This window comes from Cercospora kikuchii, assembly GCF_019650295.1.
Source record: "Cercospora kikuchii DNA, contig_00007, whole genome shotgun sequence".
Taxonomy (NCBI): Eukaryota; Fungi; Ascomycota; class Dothideomycetes; order Mycosphaerellales; family Mycosphaerellaceae; genus Cercospora; species Cercospora kikuchii.
Window position 1 is genome coordinate 550,358 of NW_025408588.1, and position 26,934 is coordinate 577,291.

A 26,934-nucleotide genomic window follows, 5' to 3' on the forward strand; every position below is an offset into this window, starting at 1 on the left:
GAAAGATGTTCCCGACACAGGACGGAAGTCACAAGGCCCGGCAGCAATCTCCATTTCAAGAGATGGGCGTCAATATTGACTAGCATTGAGCGGCGGAAGCGGACGACGGCGCGAGCGGACGGCGCGGCCCTGACACACCTCCAGGCTCCTTCCGAGGTTCTACCACTTTGAGGGAAGTGGGAAGTCCTCTTCGACCTATCCGACCCAATCTCCACTAGCATTGCAAAGAATGCTTCGTTGGACAAGACAAACCGCCTCCGCGTTCGGCTGCCCCCCTCGATTGATCCGCACCATGTCTTCGTTTCGAGTAGTCGAACACGTTGTACGAACCCAACACTCCCGTGAACGATTCGCAGGGGCTGACCTGGATGGTGAACAACATTTACGGCTCCATGTGAAACAGTACATACCTCGATCCAATCTTACTCCACAACCTGGAGATGTCACTATCATTGGCGGTGTGGCAGCTGCGTTCCCCAAAGAGTGCATGGAGCCATTGTGGCAAGACTTATGCGAGAAGCTGCACGAACGTGGTCGTAGAGTTCGAGCGATATGGATCGCAGACCCTGTGAACCAAGGGCAAAGTGGCGTGTTGAATGAGAAGCTTCTTGGCCCGGATCGTAAGGAGTGAGGTGATGTGCTAACAGGCTTTGCTAACTCATCTTTCCTAGCAAGCTGGTGGGACCATGGACGCGATTTACTGTTCCTGATCAATCGATTCCAGGACGAGATGCCTCACCCACTGGTCGGTATAGCCCATAGTATGGGAGCCGGGCACTTGTATGTATTAATTGTCACATCACAAGACCCGACTAATCTAGATACAGAACGCATCTCGCATTACTCCATCCGCGGCTCCTTCATGCATTGGTACTAATGGATGTCGTGTTCTCCACAGAGACAGTTGGCACCAACTGGGCAGCAGCATCGCTCAAGCGGAGAGATCTGTGGCCGTCACGCGACGCTGCTGAAAGCAGTATCAGCTCAAGCCCCGTGTTCAAAAAATTCGACTCTCGAGTCCTCGCCCAGTATCTGCGCCACAGTCTACGTGAGCTACCGACCGAGCAGTATCCAGATATCGAGGTAGCGAATTCTACACCTGGCAACGATCGCCCAGTGACCTTACAGACAACCAAAGCGCAGGAAATCTATAACTGTGTCAGGCTGACAGTGCCAGATGATCGATACTTGCTGCAAGACGACGATTTATTATTCGAAAATTCTCACTTCGAAAATCCTCAGGACTCGGGAGCTTTCAATCGATCAGAGAACCTAGGTCTGTATAGAAAACTCCCCGAATTAAGGCCAAGCACATTGTTCCTTGTCGGCAGCAAATCAGAAGTATCTACACCAAGACTTCGAGCTGAAAGATTAAGCCGGACTGGAACAGGCCTGGGCGGAAGCGGAGGAATGGCCAGAGGGCGGGTCAGGGAGACGGTCCTTGATTGTGGACATCTTGTTCCATTCGAACGAACGACTGATAGTGCTGAGGCCTGCGCCACTTTCCTCGATGCTGAACTTGATCGTTGGCAAAAAGAAGATGCATCCAGAAGACGACGATGGCAAACACTTGAAGGCCCGCAGCGTGTGGATGTCAACGACGTATGGAGAAGTCACTTGACTGGGGTACAGAAGAAGATGGCACAGAAGCTATGATTTCTTTGCTGGAGGTGTCTGTCGACAGCATAATTCTATCGACAGTAGCGCGTAGCGCGACATCGGGCCGAAGGAAGGTTCGGCCCTCGACGTCTAGACGACTAGAGCTATCTGTTCGAGCTATCCGTTCGAGCTACGAAAGCGTGGAGCACTCAGCGGGGTCGGACACAACATACGATCACGTGCATCTCCGCTCAGTACCCACGAGAGCGAATCTGCTTCAAGATTCTCGGTGCTAGATGCGAGGACGAGAAGATGTCAGTGCTATCACGCTCCCAGAAGCGTGCTCTCCGAGCGTGCCTCAATTGTCGGCAAGTATTATCTTTCCTGTTCTGCATACTTGAGCTGAGGTGTCGGAGGCGCAAGAAGATCCGATGTCCTCGCGAAGAACCAGATTGCTCTACGTGCGTGCGATTGCGCCAGCGCTGCCAATACTCTTCTCAGGCTCGTCTAATTCTGCCCATCACTATCCTGCATTTGATACCAACACAATATAGCTACGATTCCACACTCAAAGGCGTGATCGCCTGGAGCAACTGGAGAGCAGCTTGAAGCTCCTTGCACAGGAAATCGAGTGTGCTGCGCCAGCAAAGCACATCTCCCCACGCAGCTTACCATTTACAGATCCTTGAGAGGAACGAATCCGGCAGCCACCCCATTGCCTGCAAGCCAGATAATTTCGAGCTCTCCACGTCCGATAGCGGCTTCACATTACCGTACAAGCTCTATTGGCTGTCCGCCTGGATACAGCGACATCTTTGAATCTACGTGAGCTTGCTAAAATTGCCGTATCGGATGACAGCTGGCACGAGGTAGTATCTGACTTGCACAGCTTATCAACCTCATGTCTTGAGCTTCATCGAGAACGATTCACCGGCCAGCCATTGCCGTTGTTCTCGCGCCCCGAAAGCAAGACATGGCACACTGCTGAAAGGCCGCCTGACATAGTCTGCTTCCCGATGCTAGCTTTGCTCTCCTACACAGCCGACCGCCACAAGTTCCAGGACAATGCAGCACGAAACGATCATTCCCTTGGGTATGCCGAGCGAGCTTGGGAACTATTGGTCGAGGCATACGCTGCCGAAAACTTCGATGGGCCGTACCTCCAAGGCCTGTGTGTATTGGTCCAGTACGATGTGGCAGGTATGGCTTTGAGAATGTCCCTCTTCATACTGCATGGTCATATTGATCAATGTCCGACAGTTGGAAACACTTCCAGAGCTCAGCGACAAATTGCTCTGGAACTCCGCATAGCAGAGACACTGCCTCTGTCCTGCTGGATCTCTGGAATTTCTGATACACCAACGGTCCCTGCAAGCGCCAGCACCATTCGTTGGGAGATCATTTGGTCGTTACTTCTGCTCGATCAAATGTGTTGTGGAAATGGCACTGCGCCCTTTGCCGCTCCCATTGCTACTTTCACTGTCTGTCTACTGCCCTCGCCCGCCGATATTTCGAGTGCACGAGACGTCTACAGCTTGGACACCTACTCCCTCGATGTAAGAAAAAACAAAATTGCGGGTATAGCTTTAGTCAATCTCGACCTGATGTGCCTGGCTGGAGAAATCTTCCGCAGTCTGAACAGCGATTCCAGCAAGAGCGATAAGCCATTCTGGATGGGCAGCTCGGCGCGAGGAGGCCTTTTATCCAGACTCCTTGAAGTGGAGACCAGTGCGTGTATTTCGAACAGATGTCACTGTTTTGCCAACCTGACCGCAGCAGAATCTGCTCATCACAGCTATACGAGCACAGGTCCAGTCACCCGCGTGCTTCAAGAGCCACATCTGAAACCATACTTTCGAGAGCGCACGCTTTACCACCTGCTCGACTCCGCCTGCTATTGCTATTTGTCAGCCCTTGCGCCACCATTAACACGAAATTCCACTGACTGACGCTTAGAAATCATCCATTTGTCATTTTCATGCAGGCTCGACACCTGCAAACTCGTCTTCCACTTACATTCCTTCAGCAGTCTTATCACACGGCGAGGCTGTACGCCGATTGGATCTTCAGATTAGTGGTGGAGATGCAGGAGGCTGGCCTCCAGTTATACGAACCTTTCACGGGATATCTTGTGGCTATTGGTGCTTCTATCCACCTCGAGCATGCATCGAATGAGGTTGCGACGAGTGGCATCTCTTCCAAGGAGAAATTCGATCAATGTCTCGGATTTGTCGACAGACTGGCAGACATGTGGCCTAACATGGAAAAGCTGGTGAAACTTGATCCCATCGTATATTTTTTCTGTATTCTAACTTCAAGCAGGTCCGAATACTGAAGAAGCTGAGAATCCGTTTTCAATCCGTTCGGACACTTCGATATGTCGATGGACAATACGATGGCGCCCAACCGAAGAGCGGCTTCCGAGAAGTTTCTCTTCCGGAAGAAGACATTCAGCTGATGAAGGTTCTCCTCGACTATGCCGCAATCTCGAAGTATTATGATCATGCGGACTGTCAGGCGGACACGACACATGCGGAAGACCATCGATGGGCTTCATCAGGGCCTGAGATGGGCAATCTTGGTTTAACGCATACCAGTGCGAGCTACACTGCTGAGTCCTTCACTCAAGGCGTACCCAGTGACGCCATGTTCGGGACACAGTGGGACTCTACAAACGCTTGGAGTCTCTTCAGCATGCCTTGGTCAGAGTATTATCCGCTTGATCCTGCGCCTGGATCTTGGTAGCGCAACGACTGGAACATACATATCAATTTGCTGGCCATAATTGATTCAATGCAGTAGACTGTCCTCGAATGGGAATTCTGACAGCAATTCTGTTCCAGTATCTGTCACGACAATCTGCTGCTCAAGCTTGACACCCTCAGTCCCACCCTCTTCGCCAATATAGCTCTCGACACAGAGCACCATACCGGGCTCGATCACGCCATCATATCCTGCATCGGGGAAGTCCCCTCGGTGGTAGAGATATGGATATTCTCCAGACATACCGCAACCGTGTGCTGACAGGTAGTACCTGTTGGCATAGTACTTCTGAGGAATGTCCCAGGCCTGGTCAGCATACTCGCGAAACGTCATGCCCGGCCTGATGATACTGATGTTGTGCTGGACTTGCTCGTGCGCTACTATGTACAACTCTTTCTGCGCGGGGCTGGGCGAATCCGGACCGCTGTGGAACGTACGAGAAAAGTCAGAGAAGTATCCATGACATTCAATCCTGCATCAAGCGGTCGGTCAGCAGTCAGCCGGGTGCCATCATCTACACGCTACTCACACATCGGTATCCAGCGCTACGAGTTGATTGCGTCCAATCTTGAAGCTGAACGACTCTTGGAACCATGGATTCGTTCTTGGACCTGCGCTGAGCAGACGTGTCTCGCAATAGTCGCCATTCTGCGCGATAACGGATTGATGCAACACCGACCACAGTTCGTTCTCAGTCATACCAGGTCGGATGGCGTCTCGAATCTTGCCTACTGCGGTCTCTGTTGCTCGCAGCGAAGCTATGACACATTTTTACTCTTCTTTCGACTTGATCGCACGCGCCATTTCGATGGCTGCCTGTGCATCAACGATGCGAAACCCGAGATCTTTCAACGCAATCGCAACATTAGCATTCAGACGCTCGAGTCCAAGTGTGGCGCCTTCTGGAACAAGCTCTTTCACCAGGCCGCCCATCTCTTCGGTCCACAATCGCTCTCGTCCGGCAATATTCGGACCCGCAGCAACGAAACTTGCAGTCTTCGCCACTCGTACCTCGTCTACAGTCTCGTAGCCCTTTGCAAGGTGCTCGCAGCTTGTGAACTCGAAGAGCACAGAACGGTCTGCAGTGAGAAGAAGATATCGAGAAGGTGCATTCCGCATGCTGAAGACTTGCATGTTTCGGGTACTGGTGGCGTAACGAATGTTCACTGGATCGGACAAGATCACCGCATCAACGCCATGCTTCTTCATTTGCTCTCTGACTCGAACGAGTCGATAGAGGCGTACTGCTTTCAAATCGATGCCGGCACTTTCTGGTGCTCTGTCGAGCAATGCGATATCAGAGAGGTCGTCACGTTCGTTCGACCAATCTAGGTATGGAGCCATGGTGGTATGAAGGCCCGTGGATGAAGCGATTATAGAGAATCTGTACGGGACTTCGTCTCGAGAACGAAAAAACAAATGGAGAGTCTGGTATCATGAACAAGAGAGGGATGAGCTCCGAGGAGACCGCTCACATGATCGGGCTGTCCGATCACATGACCGCTCCATTACGGCATTCCACCTGCGGGATCAGTGCAGTTGGACGCTTGTTTGCTATCCTCGGTCGATTCGAGCTTCTGATGTGGATCGTAAGGGCTCGATTTGTATGAAGCTCGGCCTGTGATTTGCTGTGCTGCTGCACAGCATATCAAGTTTGTTGACAGGCGGCAAACATATCTCGGCTTAGCAGCCCGCCCCAGTCCGTCTGGGCGCTTCCTTACTTCCTCAGTGTCTGGACGCCAATTAAATGCATATATGAGCTTGTGAAAGTCACTGTGGCCTGCATCTCACTACCGCTCACTCGACTCATTTATTCGAAGGACAGACTTCGGCTTTCATCCATTATGGTTCAATCTATTGGCATCATTGGTTCGTGTCTTCCATCGAACAGAGAATTTCATGAGCCTAAGCTGAAGCAGGACTTGGTGTCATCGGGCATGGCATCGCGAGCAATCTTCGCAAGAAACTACCACGGGACACTGCTTTCCATATCTTTGACGTCAATCAAGCCGTCTGCGATCGATTCGTACAAGAATATAGCCAATATGGCAGCGTCAACATCTGTCGATCAGTGAATGACCTTGCGAGCCAAAGCGAAGTTGTCATCTCCAGCCTCCCGTCTACCAAAATCGTTCGAGACGTTTACCTCAACGACGATGGCGTTCTTGCAGCGACCCCATCGCTAGACAGACTTCTCATCGAATGCAGCACCATCGACATCGACACCATCATCGATATCGGCAACACAATCATGCAAGCCGGACTCGGCACTTTCGTCGACGCCACAGTATCAGGTGGTGCCTGGGGCGCCCGAGAAGGCCAACTAACCTTCATGGTCGGCCACCCAACAAGCGTCGACAAAACCGGTCACCAAATCCACTCCATCCTATCCCTCGTCGGTATCCCCTCAAAAGTCCGCTTCTGCGGCAAACTCGGAATGGGTCAAGTCGCTAAAATCGCTCACAATTACGTTTGTATCGTGAATCTTTTAACCGCTACAGAAGGTATGGCTCTGGGAATCAAATACGGAATTGACAAAAACGTTTTGTGGCAGTGTATGACAGACGGCGCGGCGAATTCTTGGGTCATGGGTCTTGAGCAGCCTGTGCCGGGGATTGTGGCTGAAGCGCCTTCGAGTCGGAATTTCGAACGAGCTTTTGCGGCGAGGTTGGGGTTGAAGGATTTGGGGATTGCGATGAGGGCGGCGGAGAAGGTGGGTTTGGAGCCTAGTGTTGGAAAGGTGGCGTATGAGGCTTTTAGGAGGGTGGATGATGATCCGAGGACGACTGTGAGTTTTGTTTCTGATGGTTAAGGCCCGAGTCGGATAAGTCTTGTTTTACTGACGGATTTTGGGGTCAGGATCTCGATCATAGTTCGATTTGGTTGCATGTTACTGGCATGCTGGATGAGTGGTTCAAGGAACATAAAGCTAAGCTCTAGGAATTTGAGCGGACTCGAAGCGCAGACGTATTTTTTTTAACGAGCTACACGTATCGAATCTGCTGCCTTGGTAAAGAATGCATGCTCATGCGCGGATGGTTGAGCTTTCTGTTTCTTGGTACGACCGTTGATATGCTTTCCTCGAAATCTGGTAAACGATGCTTAACTCGTCTAGTAGGATCGACAAAGCCGCTGACGTTTTGTCACAAGACATGGCCCCGAATTAGTATGGGACTGCATGGGTGTCTGGTGCCTTGTAGAATTGCAACATTAATTTGGTCGCGTCAAAATGCCAGAGCGACGAAAAGCTCCAGTGGCAGGTCTTGCACTATGCTAGCTCGCACACATCGATTCTCAGATGTCGTGTTTATACAAAAAACTGGCACCGTTCATCCGGACGCGGTGCAGAACGGGTTGCAGGACCACGGCTGCTCCTATACGTTACCAGTCTGCCGCACTTTCCCGAAGCAGCAAGTACTGAAAATGACACTCAATGGTGCCTGGATATGCTAACGGGGAGATACAATCAACACGGTGGATACAATCGACACGGTGAATTAAAACTCAACGAGACCACCTCGAGCAGCGCGTTGATTTTGTAGATCATGTGGCAAGACGAGAGTGTACGACATAAGCTAGTCGCATCGCCTCCTTTCTGTCGACCATCGACCCTTTCTTCTTCATTGTATCGAGTTCAAATTCTACAATTCGACCAGTATTACACCATGCACTTCATAAAATCGACGGTCTTGGCTTCACTAGCCGCAGCAACGAGTGCCCAAGTGACAGCTTCTAAGATCACGCAGGGCCTCACCGACGTCAATGCAAAGTCGTTAGAAGCTGCTTCCATCGCCGATAAGGTTTCGTCAATGAATGTCTTCAGTGAAGGACCAGTACGGACGAATGCTTTTCTCACATTGAACACATTTTTGCTGACACCGTACGCAGAAACTCGTTAACAGCATGAAAGAACTTATCGAGCTTGAAACCACTCAAGTCACTGCTCTTCAAAAGAGGAAACGCTCCCTCAAGATCCGCCAGACCGTGCCCGACGTCCCGGAAGAGTGCTTGAATCTCCCTGAGCCAGAGCTCCAACAGTGCATCGATGATTTGGTGCCCAGCTCGTCGTCCACAGGTCTGCAAGCACGGCAAGCATCTTCTGCATTCTCAACTGCGGACCAACAAGAAGTCTGCGACGCTTTTGGCGTCTATGCTGCGGATTCGACAAATATGCTGGAGAGTCTAAATGCGAAGGCAAAGTTCCTTCGTCAAAGCACGCCCTTTGCGGCGCCCATTGCGGCCGCTCTTCGATTGATTGAAAATAGCTCGGATGCTTTGGCATTTGGTATCGTCGAGCGGGTTCCGGACTGCGCAGAAGGCGTCAAGGCCAGCCAGGATAAGTATGCGGCATATTTGAAGACGGTGCTAGCGGCCTACGATACGACCGAGTGCCCAAATGGTCTCTGCCCCGTTGCAGGCACAGCGGCTTGAGAAAGGATTGTGGTTCGTTCCATCGCAACTTTGTAGAGCAAGGCTACCGTAGTGCCGTCGCATAGAGAAGGTAATTGTATGTCCATTACTTCGATTGCAAGGGAAGCGATCTCAATGTATCAGAATTTTAATGCTTCATCATTGCATCATGGAGCGGAGTAGGAATGGAGTGTAGGGGTCGCGTTTGGTTGATTGAGCACTCAGTCTCTCAGCTGCAGATTAAGCAGTCATTCGGGAAGAGCTGCAGGTCAATGTTGTACCAGGTAACGCACAATTCGTTACAATCAGATCTACCTATGGTTGTGACATCTTGACGCGTACATCCACCTGCTCCGAGCAATATTGGACTTCTTCCTCTATCATACTCTGCGATAACTACATGTCTGCCGACACGAGACAAACGTCTGCGGGGAGGAGACTTGACACTCGTGAAGTCATGGGTTTGGTCAAAATCTGTGGGTATCAGCTCACAGGCTATATCCACACGACTTGGCTCTCTGGCGCAGCCGTTCCAAGTTTCCTACGGAGACTATGCAACGCTTGCTCGTCGAGTGATATCAGCACAATTATCAGAGTTTTGCTCTCCGAAACGGTGCAGCATGGTTCATGTGCAACCGTGATCGCCAATCTGTCCTGCGGTTTCTTGTAGGTATCTGGGACCGGCCATACCTGTGCGACCCATAGGGCGTCTCACCCGTCAACGATAACGCTTCGAGCACTGCGTTGAGCTCTTCGCCCTGTTGGTTAGTGGCAAGGACTCGATATATGGTGTCCTCTTTTCACGCTGTGTTCCAACCATCGTCAACCTCTCACTCCGTCAAGCTCAACTGAAAGACCGTCATTTCTTTCATCATGTACTTCACTAGATCTATTGTCTTGGCTTCGCTGGTCGCAGCAATGACTGCTCAGCTGACGGCTCCGGAAGTCATGAAAGAGCTCGCGGACATTACGAAAAACTCCACCGAAGTCACTACTGTTGCGAATGGTATCAGGGGCCCAGCAGAAGCCTTTGCGAACGCGCTGGTCTGTCCCATCGGCGATGTTGCTTCTGTGCGATGACTGACCGTAATACAGACACTTCGCGATGGCCTCAAGGGCGTTCTCAGTCTTACCGAAAAGAGTGCTCAAGACGTATCAGCAAGAAAGCGCTCGGTCAAAGCCCGTCAAGAGATTCCCAAGGAGTGCGAGGGTCTCATCGATCTGGAGCTCCAGGAGTGCCTTGAAGGAGTACTCCCAAGCTCTGGAACTACGACTCCTACCCGTCGAGCCGACATTCCCATAGAATGCGAAGGCCTTGTTGATCTCGAGTTGCAAGAGTGCATCGAAAATCTGGTCCCTAGCTCTGAAAGTACACCACCTGCGCGCCGACAAGTATCGACCTTTTCGACTGAGGAGCAGCAAGATGTCTGCGACGCTTTCGACTATTATGTCACGGTCACACAAGCGTTGATGACGAGTGTGACCCGGAAAAAACAACTTCTCTCGCAGACGCCGCATTTTGGAACGATTGGGGACATACTGCGAGGGCTTGAAGACGCGGCAGACGTGCTCGCTTTTGGCCTCATTGAGCATGTGCCAACTTGCTCGACCGCCGCGACTGCTGATCAAAAGAAGTTGGGCAAGACTCTCGGCGCAGCGGTCAAGGCTTTTCACAGCTAGGAGATACGGCTAGTATATCTGTTGTGAGATGTAGTATTTCGTCGCAGGAGAGTGGCCGATAGCGTGGAAGGTCGTGCTCATCGAGTTAGACGAAGGGCACGGCCTAGAGAGGCCACGGGAGTATGTCAGTAGATGTAGCTGTGGGCAATTTTCTAAGGAGCGAGACATGAATTTTGAAATGATGCTCGACTACATACTTTGCCCTGTCAGTCGTCGCAGGTTTCCTATGCACCACTAGCACTGAGCGCCGTCAGTCGTTACCTTATGGCTAAATCAAGCGTCTTCGACTGTGTGGATCTGCATAGTATCGCAAAATGCTGACAACGACATCTCCGACCCACGGCACTTTTCGATTATCCATGCTTCTCTTGCCGATCGACAACAAATGGTAGCTAGTAGCGCTGATATGGGTGAGCTCCACCAGTAACTCAGCCGTTCAGTGAGCGTTTTCGGGACCGTTGAGAAGGTGTTCGCCGAAATAGATCAGCACAGATCTCAACGCTCCGTGCCAAAAAGATCGAGCGTGTCGCGTAATGAGCGATCATGTCACCTATGTAACGTTGGTAGGTGCAAAGACGATATCGACCGTCCGAAGCTATTCGTTATGCATGCACGCGAGCTTCGACTTAGTCGACCTATGGTACTAGTGGTCAGCACTGCCCGGGAACAGGAAAGCGTACCATTCTTGGCCCCCGCAGACGAACGTTCAAGCAGCAGCGCGACCGCCGTCATCAATACATCAATTCTTTTGGCGATCTCGGATCGTTGAGTGGAGCTATGCTACGGTCTCGACAGGCAACAGAACAGTACAAAGCCTGCGTGTTCAGGTAAAGACTGCTATCTATCCCTCCCGATAATCCAGTGGTTCCTACAACATCAATATGCATTTCCTCCGATCTGTCATCGTGCCATCCCTCGCCGCAGTGGCGACTGCCCAATTAACGGGCCAACAAATTGCAGAAGAAATCCTTGAAGTGACCCATGAGGTCCAGAAGGTCAACTACATCGCCGAGAGACTTAACCATGAAAGTGAATACAATGAGAAAGAGGTTTGTCGCCCAGTCATCGACGTAAAGCTCCGCTAACATGGTAGTCAGAGACTACTGAATGGTCTTGAAAAGGTGGCGTCCTACACAAGAGCTGGTGCTCGGGAAATTCAGCGTACGGACCGTCTGGTCAAAACTCGCCAAACAATGGAAGCAGACTTGCCAGAATGTGAAAATGCCGTCGACGTCGACCAGTGTCATGAGGATATCATCACACATAACCCACCGCCAGGCCTGAAGATTCGTCAGGCATCCTACAATCTGTCAGACGAGGAGCAAGGAGACATTTGCAAGACTTTCGGAGGTTACACCACCATTCAGCGAGATCTGCTGGAGACTATGGTTGAGAAGAGATCGCTTATGGATGCATCGCAGTTGACAGATGAGGCCGCCAAGTGGTTGCGTGATCTGAGACGGGCTTCGAATTCTTTCACTGCAGTTGTCGTTCCACATCTTACGACTTGCTCCGAAAGTGCTGGAAAGAAGAAAGATGAACTGGCGCGAAGTTTCAAGCTGGCTGTTGAGGCGTATGAGTCGGCATGATATTGTTGACATTCTCGATGACAATGAGAGGGCACCCGACAGAGATAGACGATGTGACGGTGGTACGGTAGCACTAGGTCTTGAACGCACCTAGGACACGATGCAACTGGACTCACCGCCTCCTCACCAGCCTCAACCTTAAACCTTCCTTCCCATTTTCATCTTTCACACCGTAAATTCCTCTCATCTGCAATGTCAAGATGCTCTCACTATCCTTCATCTTCCTTTCCAATCTCTCTCTCACCTCCTCCTTGCTCTCCCAGTCCCCATTCCCACTCTTCTTCTCCGGCACAGCTTCAACTCTATACTTCCTGAACAAGGTAACAAATATGCTGACAAACTCAACTTGAGCCATCTTCTGTCCTGGACAAACTCTCGGTCCAAGTGACCAAGGCGCGAAAGTTCCTTTGGCAGGCTGGAAGAATACCGCTTGGGAGTCTGAGTCTGACGATGGAGTGGTGTTAGTGTTGAGCCATCGACTAGGGCGAAAATGTTCTTCGTCTTTCTGATCTTCGTGTTCATTCCATTCGGCGTGAATGTTCAAGTTTCTCCAAATATCCGGCGCCAGATGAAGGCCAATGTTGTTGACGTACACAGTAGCATTTGGCGGGAACCAGAACGTTCCTCTCGATGTCGTAATGGTTTGCTCCGTCGCAGTCTGCTTCGCCATATGAACCAGCGGGCTGAAGATTCGAAGAGTTTCAAACATGATAGCCAAAGTCCTGGTCAGTTTGGGAAAGATCGAAGAATAATCCCAAACTTCAGTCGAATCTGCGGGAGGAAGAATGGAATCTAGTTCTTCGAACATCCAATCCTGCCATTCCAGATGACAGCAGAGGAGAACAAGAGCGTAGGAGAGTGTGTTGGCGGTGGTATCGAAGCCGGCAGCAGTGAACACGAAGAGATTGCCTGACATTTCCTCTTCGCTAAGGACACGAGCACCGTTTTTGGTTTCGCTTTCGGAAGCCTTGAGCAGTTGAGACATGATGTTGTTGCGACTCTGGCCAGCTTCGGCATTTTGTGCCTTTTCCCGCTCGAGAAGAGACTTGTTATAGGAAGCGAACTCTTTGACTGCTTGACTAACATCGCGGAGGAACTTGTGACCAGGGAGGAAGGAGGGATAGTTGTCGAGAAACCAGTCCGGGAGAATAATGGGACCTGCGACCGCGTTTATGACGGCATTGACAGCTTGGATGTAGGTCATGCGATGACCGGGTTCGGGTTTTGCATTCTTGTCGTTCTTCCACTGCGATCATCAGCTGTCAGTATGTGTCACTTCCTTCGACATGGAGGGCAATGGGGATGAACCACTTACGTCAATACTCTCTCCCATGCCAACTCCACTCAGAACATTAATCGTGATCTTCTTCATGTAATCAAACATTCTCTTCGTCTCCGCCTTCTTGCCCACACCGCTCCCAACCTCTCCTCGAAACACTTCCTCAATCATACTCTCAGTCTGAATGACACTCTCTTGCCAGACCGCTTTCGAGATCCTTTCGGTGATAGTGCCCGCCACAACTCTTCTCTGACGATGCCAGTCCTAGAAAAAGAATTGATTAACACAAGCTCCGCGACCACTTGGTCGTCTGTATGAGAATGGAAATGATCTTACATCTCCATCAGCAGTCAACAAATTCCCCCCAAACCGACTCATGAACATACTCGTCAAATGATGTTGCACAAAATCCCTCGGTCTTCTGAGAACCTCATAAGCCACCTCCGGATCCCTCGTACTAATCTCATATAACCCCGGCGTAACCATAACATAACTCAACTCATTCCCCTGAGGTTTCGCAAACCTCTCATACGGCTCAAGCTTCTCTTGAAATTCGAAAGAATAAATCGTCAAAGCGAGGCGTTTCCAGATCCAAGATGGTAAGACCTTTGAGAGGTAGGGTTGCAAAGGAACAGAAGCAACCATCCAGAAGAAAGAGTTTTGGTCCCATGGTCTGTGGAATAGGTGTTAGTGAGGACGAGGGGAGATGGAGGGAAGGAAAGAACTCACACGAAAAAGTATGGTAACCCAGATTTCTTCGCATAAATCGTGTTTCGTACAAAGTTGTACAGATACTTGGAAAAGTATAGTCCGACCAGTATTGCCACAATGGCAGTATAAGAAGGCATCTTGGATGGCGGCGACGACAACCCAGTGCGCCAAATCTTCCTCGCCCACTCTTCACCTCGCCAGCGTCGTCGTTGTCCAAGAAAGCGGAACCCAGAATATCTCAAGCGTAGCACAAAAATCGGCCAGATGAATTGCAACAAGTCAGAGGATCGAAGCTGAAGTCAACACCAAGCGCTTCTTTCAGCCATTGAAATCGTTGAGATCCTGCATGACTCAGCAAAACAGGAAATCCTTCGTCTTTAACTTAAGCGAATTGGATCCTGGCGCTTCGTACTAAACGAGCTCGCAGAAAGCGCGTGAAGCGAGAAAGCGAACAACAACCTCATGTCGTACGATGGAACCTGACTTTCCGTCGTGTGCGACCGTAAGACGTGAAGTTGGAACAAGGATACGAGCAGACAAACTCACCAATCGCAGAGCTCGTTCATGTCATCGGCTGCATCGGAAGAATTGTACATGTGCCTGCCTGCACAAAGCAAACTGTGAAATAGGACGAGTGTTCAGCATATATATGAGCCACGTACTCGATGCGGGAGCCCATGTCGTTGTAGCTGGGGCGCGAGGTGACTAGCGTAAGTTGCCAAGATATCTCGCGTCTACAGACCTCACCGAAAGCCGAGCAGCCACGGGTAGCCCTGCAAGTGATGATGGAACAGCTGACATGGTAGGGACACAAGTAACAATGTCATGGCTAGACATTTCGGCCCATGACAAACACTGTGAATCGCTGTCAACGTTCTGGTTGTAAGCTATCTTTTGGATTTTTCATAGCCACCACACATTTGACTCTTTCCCTGCTGCTGTGCCAGAAAGGCAATGGAGAATGGTCAGACTCGCATGACAACCATACTTCCGAGTCCTGGGATATTCCAATCTGCCCCCGACGGAACCATTCCATACGTCTAGGCTTCGTCTGAAGACTCGTCCGGTCGCCAGCGTGGTGCGTTGTACCACAATCTCGTTGACCTTGCTGCTCTCTCACGTTCCCGTCGACGAACGTCCGTACTGTCCTCGCTGTACGAAGAGATAGTCCCATCACTTTGCTCGTCATCATCAGACTCATCGTCGACGCGCCAAAAACGTGGCGGCAGAGGGTCGCCTTTATTCCATCGGAATGTCACCCAGGTGTTGTCTGTTTCATCGAAGTACCACTATTCCTCGACTTCTGGAGGTGGCACGGCAGCCGGCAGGACTTCGACCAGATGGCGGCTAGCTCTCCAGCATTGAATCAAGTTGTCTTCACCGGTCGAGCAGATGACCCATGGGTCGTTGCGGTTCCAGGAGAAGTCGGAAATCCTATTCGTGTGTCCTCCATGCATGAATAGCATCTCAGGCGGGCCGTCCTCCGCATCATCTGGCGTTTGCTCAGCGCCTCCCTTGGACAGATCCCAGAAGATGATGCGACGGTCGTCCGAGCTGGATGCCAGAATACCAGAGTCCCAAGGGTGCCAGTCGACCTTGGTGATGACATCTTTGTGGCCCTCCAGGCTGTGGATTTTGCCGTGCTCTGGGAAACGTAGATCGAAAATACCAATCGTCTTGTCTGCAGAGCCAGTGGCGAAGAGCTTGTCGTGCTTAGGGTGGAAGGATAATGTGTTGATGGCGTCTGTGTGTGCGTTCAAGAATTGGATGGCGGGCTTGCTATCGGATTTTGATCGGTTGTCCATTAGGCACATGGTGAGATCATCTGAAACGGAACCCCAGAGGTTCTTGCCGTGCATGGGGTGATACTGCACATCGTTGACCACGGCGGAGTGGTGGGTGAAGGTGCGGGCAGGTGTGACGGTCGTGTTGTCGCGTGAGAAGTCGCGAGCCAGATTCCATAGTCGGACCGTCTTGTCCTCACTACCACTGATGAGCTCGCCCTCGGTGAAGGGACTCCACTCAACAGCAAAGCCTTCTCCTGTGTGGCCTTTGAGAATGGCTTGGGGCTTGATCTCGTTTGGCTTTGGAATAGATGGGTGCTTCGTGCGGTCCCAGACGTAGAGATTTCGATCGGGTGCCCAAGTGGCGATAATGTTGGGGTTTTGAGGTTGGTACCGGGCCTTGTTGACCTCGCCTGGGTGTGTGATCTTTTGCACGACCGAGAATACGATGGGCTCTTTGGCAGCGCCGTGTCCTGGGAGGATCAGCTTGGCCAAGACGCGTTCGCAGTGGTTGGACGTCACTCACCTCCCAGCTCTTCGCTCGCGGGGTTGTAGTCAGCCATTGACATGGCTGGCGGTTGTGGCAAATTGATGTGGGCGATCTGCAGGTACTCTGCCTGTGCGCCGGATGTGTGTGTGCCCAATATCATTCGGTGTTGACGCGACGTCTTGCCTGGCTCTTGCTTCACATCGGGCAGCCATTGGGTGGTGAGGGTGGGCCAATCGAGGGCGCGGCTGTACATGATGTCGTAGAGGAATACGCTGTTCTTCTTCCATATCTTGTACTCTTCATTGATGATCTTGTTCTGCATAGCCTCCTGCTCCTCGGCGGTGCCGGCCATTTCTGTGGAGTAACGGTAAGCAGCGGTCGTGGGGTAGGGAGTGTAGTGATGGCGATGGTGGTTGTTGGTGGAGGATGTGCGCGTGGACGTGGCAGGCTGAGGTGTTTGCAGCTGAGACGGCTTGGGAGGAGGAGGAGCAGCAAGAGTAGCTTCGGCAGCCTGGAGCTCCTCTTCGCCGACGACAGTGCCGCTGTCCGAGGCCGTGTCCTTGTTGCTCTGCACGTCCGGGTTGGTGAAGATGGAGTTGCCCGACACCTTGACGCCCTGCAGCTCACGCACTATGCGGGACTGGCGGCGGTGGTGTTGGGGCTTGGAGGGGGGCATGGCGGCGGCGCGGCGCGGTGGTGAACTTACTGGAGTCCATGAGGATGAGGATGCAGACGCGCTGCTCTGCTGCAGCGGCGAGTGGAGTGGAGCAACCTCGGTATTGCACGGCCCGATTGGGGAGCAGCAGCAGTGTGCGGTGCAGATGGCAATGGGTGCAGGCGATACAGAATCTGGCGATGGTGGAAACAGCGATGCGCAGGCCAGAACGCGAAAAGGCGCGTGAGGAGCAGCACGCGTGAGACAAGTGACGAAAGTTGCCCAAGCCTGCGCTAGGCAGGCCGTGTCTGCCTCAGGCCACACACGATGCCCGCTGGACAGTACCCATCTTCGTGTCACCACCGCCGACCTTCCTTTCTCCTCCCAAGTGACTCTGTGTCAGAACCGCCCTCCCCTTCCCTTTTCCACCCCCTACACCACCCCTTCATCCCCCGCGCGGGACGAGAGACTGGCCGGTCACCTTGCGGCTCGTCTTGAAATACAGCAGCCGCCACCATGGGTGCGATGCGATGCGACAACGAACACAATGTGATTGATGCTGACTGACCTGGCGCAGGTGTTCCCAAGTTCTTCCGCTGGCTCTCCGAGCGCTATCCCGCCATTTCCCAGCTCATCGCCGAGAACCGCATCCCCGAGTTCGATAACCTCTACCTCGACATGAACGGCATCATCCACAACTGCACCCACAACAACAATGACTCCGCCACCAAAGCACGACTCTCCGAAGACGAAATGTTCATCAAAATATTCAACTACATCGAATTTCTGTTCGGCAAGATCAAGCCACAGAAGCTGTTCTTCATGGCCATCGATGGCTGTGCGCCGCGAGCCAAGATGAACCAACAGCGTTCCCGTCGTTTCCGATCTGCTCTGGACGCCGAGAATGCGCGCAACAAGGCCGTTGCCGAGGGGCAAGAACTGCCCAAGGAGGACCCATTCGACTCGAATTGCATCACGCCGGGTACAGTCTTTATGGAGCGCTTGACGCGCCAATTGAAATACTTCATTGCGAAAAAGGTGTCGGAAGATATTGAGTGGCAAGGTTGTGAAATTGTCTTGTCGGGACACGAGGTTCCTGGAGAGGGCGAGCACAAAATCATGGAATACATTCGCCAGGCGAAGAGCCAGGTCGGCTACGACCCCAATGTGCGACATTGTTTGTACGGTCTGGATGCCGATTTGATCATGTTGGGTCTGCTGTCGCACGATCCGCACTTTTGCTTGCTGCGTGAGGAGGTCACTTTCGGCCGAGCCAGCAAGGTGAAGAGCCAGGAGCTCGAGCACCAGAACTTCTTTCTCCTACATCTCTGCATAGTGCGCGAGTACCTGGAGCTGGAATTCCAGGACATGAAGGAGCCCGGCGCACTGGGCACGGTCACTTTCGACCTCGAACGAATCATTGACGACTTCATCCTCATGGCCTTTTTCGTTGGTAACGATTTCTTACCGCACTTACCGCATCTTCACATCAACGAGGGTGCACTGGCACTGATGTTTAATGTCTACAAGAGAGTGCTGCCACAAGCTGGTGGCTACATCAACGACGGTGGTGAGATTAACCTCAAGCGACTAGAGCTGTTGATTACAGCACTGAGCGATATCGAGTATCGCCACTTCGAGCACGAGAACGCCGATGCTAGCTGGTTGAAGGATAAGAGCATCCAGAAGGAGGACATCATGGCTAAGAAGCCGAAGAAAGGCGGCATTGCGACTATGACGTCCAAGCAGAAAGAGCTGTATACTTCAGTGAAGAAGTACGTAAACAGCAGGCATGGCTCCGGAGAGGACACACCATTGGACTTTCCGCCCACCCTGAAGGCGGCAGATCGCACATTCATTGATCAATTGGCGCAGAGCTTGCGTTTAGAGAGCAAAAATATCGTCGACGATGAGGGCAACCGCCACATGCAGCTCAACTTTCCTCCGCGACCAGAAATGGACGATGAAGATGAGGAGGACGAGGAGGCGCAGAATGCACTCCTGCGTGTGTTCAAACAATATGACAAGGCCAAGATTGAGGACCTATCGCCTACGGATGTGCAAGAGAGAGCACAAGAGAAGTACGACAAGAAGTTCGCGGAGTGGAAGGACAAGTACTACACGACGAAATTCGAGTGGGGAGTCAGCAATGACGATGAGATGCGCAAACTGACAGAGAACTATGTTCAAGGTCTGCAGTGGGTACTGTACTACTATTACCGCGGCGTAGCGTCGTGGGGATGGTACTACCAGTATCACTACTCGCCTATGATCAGTGATGTTGTCAAGGGAATGGGCGCGAACATGGACTTCAAGCTGGGTCAGCCATTCCGACCGTTCCAGCAGCTTATGGGTGTCCTGCCGGACCGCAGCAAGCAATTGGTGCCACCGGTGTACTGGGACCTGATGACGAACGCAAATTCTCCAGTCATTGACTTCTATCCTCGCGATTTCGAGCTCGACATGAACGGAAAGAAGATGGAGTGGGAGGCAGTGGTCAAGATTCCATTCATTGACGAGCAGCGTCTACTCCAAGCAATGGCGCCGAAAGACGCTCAGCTGTCGGAGGATGAGCGTAGGCGGAACGAGTTTGGAGTCAGCTTGAAATACACCTACTCCCCAGAGGTCGACTTTACCTATCCAAGCAGTTTGCCCGGTGTCTTCCCGGACCTTGAGCACTGCCGAGTTGTCGAGAACATTTACGAGCTACCTACTATGGAAGGTCTGGAGTACTACCATGGACTGATGGATGGCGCCAAGCTGGGCAATGCATCACTGGCAGGCTTTCCGAGTCTGCATCATCTGCCATATACTGGCCAGCTTGGTTTTCACGGCGTGACCATCTTCCAGCAAGAAAGCAGGAACGAGAGCATGATTGTCACGCTCTCGGAAGGCGAAGAAGTCGGAACGATCGCCCACGCAAAGCAACGTCTTGGCAAGGCTGTGCATGTTGGCTACCCATTCTTGCTCGAGGGCAAGGTCGTTAGCGTGACCGATGAGATGTTCACATACCACCTTCAGGATCCCGACCAGTCGGCTACAGAGCAGAACATCGTCCAGCTGCCACATCAAGGCAGGGGCATTGAAGATTTCAAGAAGAAGGCCGACCGACTTGAGAAGACCTACAGCAAGCGTCTCGGCTGTATCATTGGCACAGTAGAGAGTCTGGTGCAAATTGAGCCGTTGGTCGGTCTGCGCAAGACGGAACTCGGCGCTACTGTGAAGGAGTATGCACCACTGCAAGGCTTCGAAGTTGATTACGCTACGCAAACCATTGTTGATTCAGTCATCAGCGAGGATCAGCGTTTCTTGGAGAAGGCAGCTGTTCCGATCGAAGAAGAATTCCCTCCCGGAACTCGTGCATTCTTTCTTGGCGACATGGCGTATGGCCGGCCATTGCAAGTTACAGGACACGTACCCGATGGCAAAGGCGGACCGGACAAGGCGACTGTCTGGATATCGTCGCTCAAGCAGCGTGAACCCGAATTTGGCCTGGACATCGTCAAGCAAGCCGAGAGGAAGAGCCCGTACATTCCATCCTATCAGGTCGCCCGCCAGCTGCAGCTGCACCCACTTGTGCTGTCGAAGCTCACCTCGTCTTTCAACGTCAACTCCTCTGGTCTGAAGCTCAACTTGGGACTGAATCTCAAATTCGAAGCGAAAAAACAGAAGGTGCTTGGCTACAGCCGCAAATCGGACCACGGCTGGGAATACTCGTCAAAGGCTGTCGACCTCATCAAGCAATACATGATCAACTTTCCAGAGTTTGTGGCCCGCATCGCAGCGAACCCAACAGGTGACGGCTGGGAAGATACTGCTTTCTACCCAGATCCGCAAGAGGCCAAGATCAAGATGAAGGAGATTGGACAATGGCTCAAGAGCGTGGAGACGAAATCACTGGAACGCGTTCCACTTGAGGCCGAGCAGCTCGATGGTGACACGGTCGCCGCGATCGAACGTGCTGCGGATGCGAATGAAGTGGCCATCAAGGAGGCCATTGTTGGCACACAGATGGGCGGCGTACCTCGTCACGCCCTGCTCAAGCCTGCTGACGCCGATCAGCGCACACAACACCAACAGTTCCGTCTTGGTCACCGCGTTGTTTATGTGCTCGACTCTGGTCGAGTGCCTATCGCTATGAGGGGTACCGTCGTGGGCAAGACACGGACTACTAGGAATACGTTGTTGGACATCCTCTTCGACTCCACCTTCATGAGTGGCACCACGCTCAATGGACGCTGCTCGCCTTTCCGAGGTAGCACTGTTCCGGCAGATGCAGTGCTAAACTTGACAGATCGCCAAGTTGTGGCCATGTCGCAGGCGGCTAAGGACCGTGTGCAGTCCAGGCTGCCATTTCAACCCCTGCGCGGATCCGCTTCTGCGAGCAACGCCGGCAGCTATGGTATGCCAGGTGGCCCTCAGCTCGTCAACGCTCCAGCCCCTGCTCCGATTCGCGGAGGCTGGAATCAGGCTGTTCGCGGCCAGCAACAGCAGAACGGCTACGCTGCTCGTGGTGGACGTGGTCGTGGAGGCGGTCTTGGCAGCCAGCAGCAGCAGCAGCAGCAGCAGCAGTCAACTCTACCATTCCACCCGGCTGCTCGCGGCCGCGGCGGTATGAATGGTAACGCTGCTGGCTTTGCCCCTCGTGGTGGAGCACCGAACGGATCTGGTCCGCGCGGCGGACGAGGCGGAAACAGAGGCGGCTACACAGTCGTAGACAATACTGATCCCATGGCCGGTGTGGTGCAGAACAATCCAAAGTTCAGACCACAGAACTACTCAAACGTGCCGCCGCCTGCGAATTTGAACGCGAATGGACGTGGTGGAGGTCAGGCACGAGGCAGAGGCGGTGGTCGCGGACGTGGAAGAGGTAGAGGTGGTGCGAATGGGCAGCAGGGCGAGGTTGCTGCTAGCTAGACAATTGTCACCACATGAGGGACGCTCAAGCTGCTCAGTCGCAATCAGCGCTGTCTCTTGTTGCGATGAATAACAATGCAATAAAATCAAACGTGCCCGGAGCAAGTATCCAGCATGAAAACCCACCAGTTCACTACTCTTGTCTTGTTGACAATCCCTCCGTCTTCCGCAAATGCATCTGCCGTACTCACACAGCACGTGCCAAAAGTTATGTGCCCATCCTTATCAGGAAATTGGTGATAGCTCCACTGCAGCTTTGCACAGCGACAGAGCTAAGCTAAGCTGACACTGTCGCTCCCCTCCTCGCACTTTTGCTTTGCACTCTGCCCGCGACACTCACATGTTTCATCTGTCTTTGTCATCAGATCAAGAATAGCTCGCCGTCGTTTGTCGTCGGAGGTCTGGGGCTCCCTATAGTAGCCTTGGCAACTTGGCGGGATTCGCGGCCCTTTTTTTCGTTGACTGCCCGGGCAGTATGATGGGCAAAGTTTATGCTAGGGGTGTTAGTGGCATTATGGATGGTGGTTGGGATTTTTCTGCGTGGCTCGGAATGATGCTACGCTATGTTCTCGACATTAGCAAGAAGGAAAAAGAAATTGTGTTCGTTTGATGTGGTGGATTTCTGGTCTTGGGACATGTGTAGAGAATGTGGACTGCTGCATCGACCGAATCCTCTCGGGACAGAACCCTTTCCATGGTCCCAAGAAAAACGACTACGGTGCATTGATCCCCGGGAAAGCCTCGTCTGTATCGTTAGCCACGATTCATGATGGTAAGCGGCTATTCGATCTGCCAAGAGGAACGGAACCTCGTGGTGCTTTGATGTCTGTCCACGTTGTTCAGAATTGGCATTTCGCATTGGCATTCAACTGTTGAAGCTGTCCTTGGCCAAGTGGTGCGAAGCATATACCGTGGTTTCAGGTGTTCGTTCTTAGTATGACAAGTACTTGGCTACGCGTATGTGTAGCGTCTGCACGAGTCTGGGGGAGAAGATGATACACAATGGCTCCTTGAGGCACTGATGAGGATTATCTACATGTTCAGTCAATCGTTTCAGCAATTCGGTGTGGTATTAGCACCTACCGTTCCATCTTTTAGTCCTTTCAACTTGCATTGTCGTTGCTTGACGCGTTATTCCACATGGCTAACGATCTTGCCCGACCGATCGACTCAGGCGATGTGCCTTCCCATTACATGTCTGAAAGCAGGCGTCAGCATTCATCGAGTACAGTATCGATAGAGTGAGTGTCACGTTCGAAGAACGTGGTTTCCATGCTGAGTTCTTGATTCGCAGATCCTCTACATCCGACGCCTCAGAATCTAGCCAGTCTGCACGACCACTCCTTCGAACAAGAATCAGCAGTACGATCAAAAGCAGCTACAGCAACTCCAAGCCCCTCGAGCTTTTTCGACGACTCCGTCTCCTTCTCCCATCCATTCCTTCTGCGCCTCCAGGTACACCGACCACCTCAACACCAACGCCTACCCCGTCGCAACAATCTCCCTCACGTACCGCCTCCTACGACGGCCTCCGCGGCATCGCCTGCCTCATCGTCTTCAACTTCCACTTCCTCTACCCCTACACCAAAACCATAACCCACGGCTTCGCCGTCGAACGGAATCCCGACGACCCAATTTGGAACAACCCCCACCAACTCCCGATCCTCTGCCTCCTCGTCCGCGGTCGAGCAATGGTAACGCTCTTCTTCGCAATCTCCGGCTACGTCCTCAGCTACAACTTTCTCGACTCCACCCTCCACCCCACCGCCGACCCAACAAAACGCTGGACCAGACTCTCCTCCCTGACATTCCGCCGCTGGATGCGTCTCTTTCTTCCAGCAACAATTAGTATGTCAGTCGTCATGTTCGCGTCCTTCATCGGAGCTTTCGACACCGGACGAGAGTTCCAAAAATCTAGTGAATGGTTGACGGGTTGGTGGGAACAACACCCTCCTCGAATGGAAACTTTCGGAGCACAGTTGCAAGATTTTGCAAAAATGTGGTGGGATTGGCAGACGCCTTTCCAATGGAGATTGTATTATAGTTTGTATGATCCGCATACGTGGACGATTCCGGTGGAGTTTAGAGGGAGTTTGGTTTTGTTTGTGGTGTTGTTGGGTTCGGCGGGTTTGAAGCAGGGGTGGAGGATGGGGTTGTTTGGTTTGGTGACGGGATTTTGTTTTGCGAGTAAGAGGTGGGATGTTGCGGCTTTTATGGGTGGTGCGTTGGTTGCGGATTTGCATCTTTGGGAGGGAGGTGGCAAAGCTGAGGTTGACGATGATGAGGGGGTTGATGAGAAGAGTTCGCTCCCTCGGTGGCGTGTGCAGGGGAGAGTTGCTCGTGTCTTTACACCACGGATCACAAAGTACCTCCTCACGACGATCAAGACGATGCTCTTCGTTGCATCGCTTTGGATCTTGTCCTTTCCTGATGACGAAGCCTGGAAGGCTCCTGGCTTTTCCTGGCTGAACGAAATCACTCCATCGCCCTACAAGACACGAGATCTACACCCTTACAAATTCTGGCACGCCTTCGCCGCATCATTTGTTCTCTGGTCTATTCAACGCCTCTCCTACGTCCAGGGATTTTTCTGTCTTTCTGTTCCCCAATACCTCGGCAAAATCTCTTACGCTTTCTACCTTGTTCACGGACCACTATTACACGGAGCAGGATTCGCATTGCAACCTAAACTCTTCGAAGCCCTAGGCGCGGCAGATTCGACTGCCAAGTGGGTGGGATGTCTGCTACTTGGTTGGGTGACGATGTTGACTCTGTCAATCACTGTGGCACATTTGTTCTGGATGACAGTTGATGTGCCTCTGGTCAAGTTCGCAAAGTGGATGGAAAGGAGATTGTCGCGCTGAGGATGTAGGCGGCATGGGTGCGATGGAAAGCAAAGTCTGAAGCCCAGGTCGTGGACGATGCCAACTTGAGCAAGGAGAGGCCACTCCGTGCCAAACAGCTTGCGCACATGTGCTCATGCTTTGCTTCTGCTCTACACTGCTATTCGATGCTGCTACAGCCGGCGACAGTCTACATACAGCCTCAGTAGTGCACCAGTTCTCTTTGGGATGAAACACACGACCAACACATTTGTATACTAGTTACGAAACTGCATCGACTTTTCATGCTCTCACTACAGGCTCACAAGCGCTAAATTCTGTCCTCGAGCTGGCATGATTGCTATTGGAGTAACTCGTGATAGTCAGTGAAGAAGCTACAATAGAACACTTGATCTAACAGGCAATTCAAGACTACATGCGTACGATGGGTCTGCGACTGTCCGGGCCAGCATTTCATTCGTATGCATAATATAGTGTTGCAGAAGTAGGAAGGCAAGTAAGGCCCTGAGGGGAGTGAATCTGGATCATGACAGAGGCTCGGGGCAGTCGGAGCAGTGGGTCAGGCGAGTCTTGCATAGTCAGAAATCGTTCGATCGGGAGCTATAGCTAACGCCACGATACAGTAATTGCACACTGCTCGACATCCCTGTGTAGCCACACCTCCCCAACGTTCACTTTCCACTCGGAAGGTGCCAGTATCATTTGAACTTGGTTCCATGTGCCGTTAATGGACAAGGCTATTTACGAACATTCGCCGTGTATGTGATGTCGTCGAATGCCATCTGAGCCGTCAAGCCGCCAACTGCAGGAAGAGCAGCCGTGAGTATTCGGGGCTTCAAGCTCTTCAAGCCGCTGAAACGTGCAGGAAAGACCTGCGTCTGCACTGGCTCGGGACCAAGCGAAACCCCGGCGGCGTTCAACTTCTTGACCAAGAAAAGGGCGTCAAAGGTCACTTCTTCGCCAGTAGCAGCCTTGGTGCCAGTGTAGCGGATCGTGCAGCTGATCGCTGGAGCCAGTGCGCCATTCTGTGTTGCCGCATAGCATCCGCTCGCAACGGACTTCATGTCGAACGAGACAACGTTGCTGCCAGAGTACGAGCTTGAGATCTCTGGCTTAGCGATAGGATCGGTGAGAAGATATGGAGCGAAAATAGCGTTAGGCTTTGAAGATGCCTGGATAGTAATGGCTCCAGAGACAGGTGCTCCGAGCCCGAACGCAGTGTATGCAAGACTGGATAATTGGTAAGCTGGACTGTTGTCCGGGATGCTCGGTCTGTCTTACCCTTTGTATGGCGTGGATGGTGCAAATCCAATCACTGGGTTGACGTTCGGGATATCTTCGAACTGTTGACAATTCAGCAAACCGGGCAAGCAACAGTTCACGCAAGCATTCATACATTAGCAACATATTTGACGGACGTCGTGTCTTGTACAGCTATTGCGCTGATAGCACAAACGGATAAGTACAAGCTTGCGAGGGTGATAGCGGACCGCATTTTCAGAAACAGTAGTATTGACATTCCAGAGCGTCTGCACTATAGCATGAGACTTTATAGCACAACCGCTCCCGGTGATCAAGGATGTCCGGAGCCACCTCATTTCAATACTCATGGAAGGTGTGCAGCTGCAGCGCCTCAAAGATGTAGCAATCATGCGGTCCTCGAGTGCGCTACCTCGCATAGGAGATGCATTTCCTCACCTAGGCAGCGCACTTCTTTGATGAAGGGAGGAAGCTGAGAGGAAGAACGGAGGCGTATAGCTTGAGTTCGGTCATCTTCGGCGAACAACTTGGTGTGTAGGACAGACGGGTTTTGGATGACGCATAAGGCGTGTCAATGAAGACTGGTGGCGAATGAAGTGTGCCTTCTTGAGATCTGAAATTGACCTGGCGACTGATCCTCAGCAGCCAGAAGAAACTATACTAGCACCCTGTCCCGGACCGTACCAAAGTGACAATTTCGAGTCGGGATGATTGTACTCGCACTAAGTACCTCTACAAGATCGATCGGCCGAGCCAACGCTATCACCGATGGGGCAGATCTCAACTTCTTGATCTTGACCCGATAGCGGTGAGATCCTTGGAAAGGAGAGATGTCGTCGCTAGATCAATGTGCACCGTAATGGTGCATCTCGTCTGCTCCTTGGCCGCAGAAGTGGCGTATTTGATAGCCGAACGCTGTCAACTGTGCCAAAGTCGTACATTATACACCGCTAG

At 52.1% G+C, this 26,934-nt stretch overlaps 12 protein-coding genes across 13 annotated transcripts; 8 read left to right on the forward strand and 4 right to left on the reverse strand.

Moving 5' to 3' along the window:
* Positions 1 to 292: 292 nt before the first annotated feature.
* CKM354_001032200 (uncharacterized protein) lies at positions 293 to 1,375 on the forward strand (the record flags this gene model as incomplete). The annotated part of the gene is made up of 4 exons (XM_044805776.1): positions 293 to 620; positions 672 to 780; positions 828 to 1,276; positions 1,332 to 1,375. The coding sequence occupies 4 exons, from the start codon at positions 293 to 295 to the stop codon at positions 1,373 to 1,375; spliced, it is 930 nt and encodes a 309-aa protein (XP_044661711.1).
* A 1,240-nt stretch (positions 1,376 to 2,615) lies between these two features.
* Positions 2,616 to 4,344, forward strand: CKM354_001032300 (uncharacterized protein; the record flags this gene model as incomplete). Of its 2 annotated transcripts, none has more annotated exons than XM_044805777.1 (5): positions 2,616 to 2,799; positions 2,860 to 3,327; positions 3,376 to 3,505; positions 3,556 to 3,871; positions 3,922 to 4,344. In XM_044805777.1, the coding sequence occupies 5 exons, from the start codon at positions 2,616 to 2,618 to the stop codon at positions 4,342 to 4,344; spliced, it is 1,521 nt and encodes a 506-aa protein (XP_044661712.1). The 2 variants fall into 2 exon arrangements, with proteins under 2 accessions (XP_044661712.1, XP_044661713.1); XM_044805778.1 differs by having other exon boundaries at positions 3,379 to 3,505.
* Positions 4,345 to 4,389: 45 nt separating this feature from the next.
* On the reverse strand, positions 4,390 to 5,706 carry CKM354_001032400 (uncharacterized protein; the record flags this gene model as incomplete). The annotated part of the gene is made up of 4 exons (XM_044805779.1): positions 4,390 to 4,834; positions 4,892 to 4,978; positions 5,042 to 5,102; positions 5,160 to 5,706. 4 exons carry the CDS (start codon positions 5,704 to 5,706, stop codon positions 4,390 to 4,392), a joined length of 1,140 nt encoding a protein of 379 aa, XP_044661714.1.
* A 500-nt stretch (positions 5,707 to 6,206) lies between these two features.
* On the forward strand, positions 6,207 to 7,302 carry CKM354_001032500 (uncharacterized protein; the record flags this gene model as incomplete). Its single annotated transcript, XM_044805780.1, has 3 exons — positions 6,207 to 6,231; positions 6,282 to 7,150; positions 7,222 to 7,302. The coding sequence occupies 3 exons, from the start codon at positions 6,207 to 6,209 to the stop codon at positions 7,300 to 7,302; spliced, it is 975 nt and encodes a 324-aa protein (XP_044661715.1).
* A 725-nt stretch (positions 7,303 to 8,027) lies between these two features.
* Positions 8,028 to 8,793, forward strand: CKM354_001032600 (uncharacterized protein; the record flags this gene model as incomplete). Its single annotated transcript, XM_044805781.1, has 2 exons — positions 8,028 to 8,195; positions 8,251 to 8,793. 2 exons carry the CDS (start codon positions 8,028 to 8,030, stop codon positions 8,791 to 8,793), a joined length of 711 nt encoding a protein of 236 aa, XP_044661716.1.
* A 927-nt stretch (positions 8,794 to 9,720) lies between these two features.
* CKM354_001032700 (uncharacterized protein) lies at positions 9,721 to 10,452 on the forward strand (the record flags this gene model as incomplete). Its single annotated transcript, XM_044805782.1, has 2 exons — positions 9,721 to 9,816; positions 9,868 to 10,452. The coding sequence occupies 2 exons, from the start codon at positions 9,721 to 9,723 to the stop codon at positions 10,450 to 10,452; spliced, it is 681 nt and encodes a 226-aa protein (XP_044661717.1).
* Positions 10,453 to 11,333: 881 nt separating this feature from the next.
* Positions 11,334 to 12,041, forward strand: CKM354_001032800 (uncharacterized protein; the record flags this gene model as incomplete). The annotated part of the gene is made up of 2 exons (XM_044805783.1): positions 11,334 to 11,501; positions 11,550 to 12,041. The coding sequence occupies 2 exons, from the start codon at positions 11,334 to 11,336 to the stop codon at positions 12,039 to 12,041; spliced, it is 660 nt and encodes a 219-aa protein (XP_044661718.1).
* A 112-nt stretch (positions 12,042 to 12,153) lies between these two features.
* On the reverse strand, positions 12,154 to 14,168 carry CKM354_001032900 (uncharacterized protein; the record flags this gene model as incomplete). The annotated part of the gene is made up of 4 exons (XM_044805784.1): positions 12,154 to 13,287; positions 13,357 to 13,584; positions 13,657 to 13,993; positions 14,050 to 14,168. The coding sequence occupies 4 exons, from the start codon at positions 14,166 to 14,168 to the stop codon at positions 12,154 to 12,156; spliced, it is 1,818 nt and encodes a 605-aa protein (XP_044661719.1).
* A 1,152-nt stretch (positions 14,169 to 15,320) lies between these two features.
* Positions 15,321 to 16,981, reverse strand: CKM354_001033000 (uncharacterized protein; the record flags this gene model as incomplete). Its single annotated transcript, XM_044805785.1, has 2 exons — positions 15,321 to 16,288; positions 16,342 to 16,981. 2 exons carry the CDS (start codon positions 16,979 to 16,981, stop codon positions 15,321 to 15,323), a joined length of 1,608 nt encoding a protein of 535 aa, XP_044661720.1.
* Positions 16,982 to 17,476: 495 nt separating this feature from the next.
* On the forward strand, positions 17,477 to 21,877 carry CKM354_001033100 (chromatin-binding exonuclease XRN1; the record flags this gene model as incomplete). The annotated part of the gene is made up of 2 exons (XM_044805786.1): positions 17,477 to 17,480; positions 17,538 to 21,877. 2 exons carry the CDS (start codon positions 17,477 to 17,479, stop codon positions 21,875 to 21,877), a joined length of 4,344 nt encoding a protein of 1,447 aa, XP_044661721.1.
* Positions 21,878 to 23,017: 1,140 nt separating this feature from the next.
* Positions 23,018 to 24,741, forward strand: CKM354_001033200 (uncharacterized protein; the record flags this gene model as incomplete). Its single annotated transcript, XM_044805787.1, has 2 exons — positions 23,018 to 23,118; positions 23,172 to 24,741. The coding sequence occupies 2 exons, from the start codon at positions 23,018 to 23,020 to the stop codon at positions 24,739 to 24,741; spliced, it is 1,671 nt and encodes a 556-aa protein (XP_044661722.1).
* A 716-nt stretch (positions 24,742 to 25,457) lies between these two features.
* Positions 25,458 to 26,215, reverse strand: CKM354_001033300 (uncharacterized protein; the record flags this gene model as incomplete). Its single annotated transcript, XM_044805788.1, has 3 exons — positions 25,458 to 25,950; positions 26,002 to 26,063; positions 26,117 to 26,215. The coding sequence occupies 3 exons, from the start codon at positions 26,213 to 26,215 to the stop codon at positions 25,458 to 25,460; spliced, it is 654 nt and encodes a 217-aa protein (XP_044661723.1).
* Between the last annotated feature and the right edge of the window lie 719 nt (positions 26,216 to 26,934).